Here is a 3,459-nt window from a genome sequence, read left to right on the forward strand (position 1 = left end):
TGAGGCTACGCGACTGAAAAGACCTCATCGACATGGTCAAGCGATACTCCTTTACGACAACGCCAGGCTCCATGTTGAACAAGTCGTCAAAGCCACACTCCGAGCGCTCGAATGGGAGGTCCTTCAGCATCTGCCCTATTCTACGGACCTTGCGCTGACCAACTTCTATCTTTTCCGCTCTCTGTCAAACCATATAAAAAGCGTTACCTTCGATAACATAGAAGCGCTTAAAAACTGGCTCAACAACTTTTTTGACACCAGATCAGGCGATTTTTGGCGGGACAGCAGCAACAAATAGGACGAGAGGTGGGAAGAGGTAGTAAACAGCAACGGCGAATATATAATAGATTAACTTATTGATATAATTATTGTTTTTTGTCTTCGGTAAGAACGCTCCGAACTTATTCCCGAACATAAAATAAAAAAATTGTTTGAGTCTCCTACAACAGATACACGTAGTGACTTTTTATAGAAATACCTACTCAAAGTGTACGACAAATCGTAACGTCTGAGAGCTATGTTGTGCTCTAAAGTATTGACAATTCAAAAACTTCATAAATAAACTATATTTTCCGTAATTATATTTTGAATTATTTGCTTATCTACCGCGCTATGTCTAACGCGATTAAATTTTGTCTCTCAACATTCCTAGTTCAACTAATGTCATGCAGCGTAACAAGTGATAATTTCACAAATCAAACGGAAAATGTGAATGAAACGGAAGATGAGATATATGACACGTAATTATATTTTTATATATGCATATATTAATTTTAATTATATTTATATTTTTTTTTTTTAATTTATTTATTATATATTTTTTCAACTAATGTCATGCAGCGAAATAGATGATAGTTTCACAAATCAAACGGAATATGAGATATCTGTCAAGTAATTATATTTTGAAATATTTGCTTATCTACCGCGCTATGTCTAACGCGATTAAATTTTGTCTCTCAACATTCCTCCTTCAACTAATGTCATGCAGCACAACAAGTGGTAATTTCACAAATCAAACGGAATATGTGACATCTACAACAGAGCGCACTCTCCAGCTGGAGGATACAACTCACTATACCCGTTATATGGTTTCTTTGCGTTTCCGCACGGCCACGCGTTATTTTGGTGATAACCATTATTGTGCCGGCGTCATTATCGGCCTTCGATGGATCGTAACAGCAGCACAATGCGTAGCCAAGTTCGTATATTTCTCTGTGTATCTGTATCAAATAACAAATTTTTTGTATGATCTTCTTGGCGATTTTCTTTCAGCCAAGAGAAAGTTCCTGTGCCTCCGCGCTTAATTATAATTGTGAGTGGCACTCCGAATCGCATAAAAAAGAGCCCAACCACACGTCTCATGGCCGTCGACCAAGTAATTTCGAATCCGAATTTCACTTTTCATACTACCAACGATATCGCATTACTTCATTTAAAAGGAAATATTATACTAAATGCACACGTACAAATTATGCCACTACCCACAAAACCACCGCCGCATGGTGCGCGTTGCATTGTCCTCGGATGGGGAAGACTTTACTTTGTAAATATGTTGTTATCTTAATTAAATTGTTGTTGCTAATTGTTGCATATATTTTTGAACGTCTGTACTCTTTTCTCACTAAGGGCGGCCCGTATGGTTCGATAGCGTCGTATCAGTACGTAAGACTCTACACGGAGGAGCAATGTAAAACAGATTATCCGCATTACATGCCTGGTGATTTGTGCGCTGGCAGTACCACAAATTACGATAGCAGTCCTTGCGCGGGTTCTGCGGGCGGTCCGCTTATTTGTCATAAAAAATTAGTGGGCGTGATTTCGTGGACTTTTGGCTGCAGTAAATATTCATATCCAGGTGTTTATTCAGATGTGTATTATAATTTACGCTGGATTAAAATGATGATATCAAGGGGCGCTCGTTGGTGGGCGTGCTCGGTTGTGTGTGATCCGATTAATTTGTTGTTAGTAGATCTGCTAATATGGCATGTTTTGTAAGAAATAAATGTAGAGTGGCCCATTGGGACCCCCAAATTATGATGCACATTTATCGAGTTGTAGTGTTTTTATTGGCTACGTTGGCTGGGTCATGTCGTCCGAATGGATACAAATGCTCCGGCTCTGAAAGTATTCGATGCAGTACCAGCTGGTGGTATCAGAGGGAGCGAAAGTCCTCCACTGCTTTGGAAAGATCAGTTGGAGAAGGACTTAACTTCACTTGATGTGTCCAACTGGCGTCGGTTAGCGCGAGAAAGAAACGACTGGCGCGCTTTGTTAAACTCGGCCACGGTTATCGCGCCAATTAAGAAGAAGAATATTGTTTTAATTCGAATAAATAGTGTAGATATGGACGTTATATTAGATTGGGGAATAAGTTCGTGGCGTTTTTACCGCAGACTTTTATTTAAACAAAAAAATAAGTTAATCAATTATATATTCGCCGTTGGAGTTTACCACCTCTTCCCACCTATCGTCCAATTTGTGGATGCTATTCCGCCAAAAATCGCCTCATCTGGTGTCAAAGAAGTTGTTGAGCCAGTTTTTAAGGGCTTCTTTGTTATCGAAGGTAACGCCCTTCATGTGGTTTGACACAAAGCGGAAAAGATGGTAATCAGTCGGTGCAAGGTCCGGAGAATACGGCGGATGCTGAAGAACCTCCCATTCGAGCGCTTGGAGTGCGGCTTTGACGACTTGTGCAACTTGAGGCCTGGCGTTGTCGTGAAGGAGTATGGTTTGACCATGCCGGTCCGGTATTTTCAGTCGCAAAGCCTCTTTCACGCGGTGCAGCTGGGCAATGTAAAGCTCCTTGTTGAGCGTGGCATTCTTTTCGAACTTTTCCCAGTGCACCATGTCCTCCTAGTCACACCAAACTCATATCACGGCCTTCTTTGGATGAAGATCCGGCTTGACTCTCGGCTTTGGTGTATCTCCTGGAGCCACCCACTCCTTTCCTTGCTTCAGCCTCCTTTGTCGCATAGGCCCCCTTTCTCATCTCCTGTGACGATTCGGTGCAAAATGCGCTGTTTATGACCGCGTGTTGCTCGATGGCGGACAAGATGCTGAGAAGAAATTTGAAAGCGACGTTCTTCGTTTTTTTCGTTGAGTTCGTGAGGCGCCGGGCTCTCAAATTTTCGGTAAATCCCATTGAACGTTGGTGATTGGGAATCATTTCCCGCCAATTCACGACTGGTTTGGCGACCGTTCTCCGTTCTCCTTCGAAAGTGATTTGTGGCAATCTTCATCGAATCCAGAAGGTCTTCCACTGCCGGGCGTGTCATCGACATCAAAGTCGTAATTTTTTGAACTTTGCAACCCTTTTCCGGGCTGTAGACTCACCTATGACACCTTCTCCATACCGTCGCACGGACGGTGCTACTTGTCATACAGCTAACGAAACAATCGCTCTTTTGCGCGAAAATTTGATGGCCGAATATTGTCAAGTCGCGACGATGTCAATTGGCC

General features: G+C 42.3%; 1 protein-coding gene across 1 annotated transcript; it reads left to right on the plus strand.

The window, feature by feature from the left end:
- Nucleotides 1–524: 524 nt before the first annotated feature.
- On the plus strand, nucleotides 525–2,022 carry LOC129238655 (trypsin-like). Its single transcript, XM_054873753.1, has 5 exons — nucleotides 525–740; nucleotides 841–891; nucleotides 989–1,198; nucleotides 1,273–1,543; nucleotides 1,627–2,022. The coding sequence occupies exons 1-5, from the start codon at nucleotides 613–615 to the stop codon at nucleotides 1,993–1,995; spliced, it is 1,029 nt and encodes a 342-aa protein (XP_054729728.1). The 5' UTR covers nucleotides 525–612; the 3' UTR covers nucleotides 1,996–2,022.
- The last annotated feature ends 1,437 nt before the right edge of the window (nucleotides 2,023–3,459 follow it).

Source organism: Anastrepha obliqua, chromosome 2 (genome assembly GCF_027943255.1).
Source record: "Anastrepha obliqua isolate idAnaObli1 chromosome 2, idAnaObli1_1.0, whole genome shotgun sequence".
Taxonomy (NCBI): domain Eukaryota; kingdom Metazoa; phylum Arthropoda; class Insecta; order Diptera; family Tephritidae; genus Anastrepha; species Anastrepha obliqua.

Excerpts from the sequence above, each read along its gene's own strand:
- LOC129238655 (XM_054873753.1), top strand. The coding sequence starts at position 613 with ATGTCTAACGCGATTAAATTTTGTCTCTCAACATTCCTAGTTCAACTA. Across the intron at positions 1,199-1,272 it reads GCAGCACAATGCGTAGCCAA|CCAAGAGAAAGTTCCTGTGC; the intron begins GTTCGTATATTT and ends ATTTTCTTTCAG. Across the intron at positions 1,544-1,626 it reads GATGGGGAAGACTTTACTTT|GGCGGCCCGTATGGTTCGAT; the intron begins GTAAATATGTTG and ends TTTCTCACTAAG.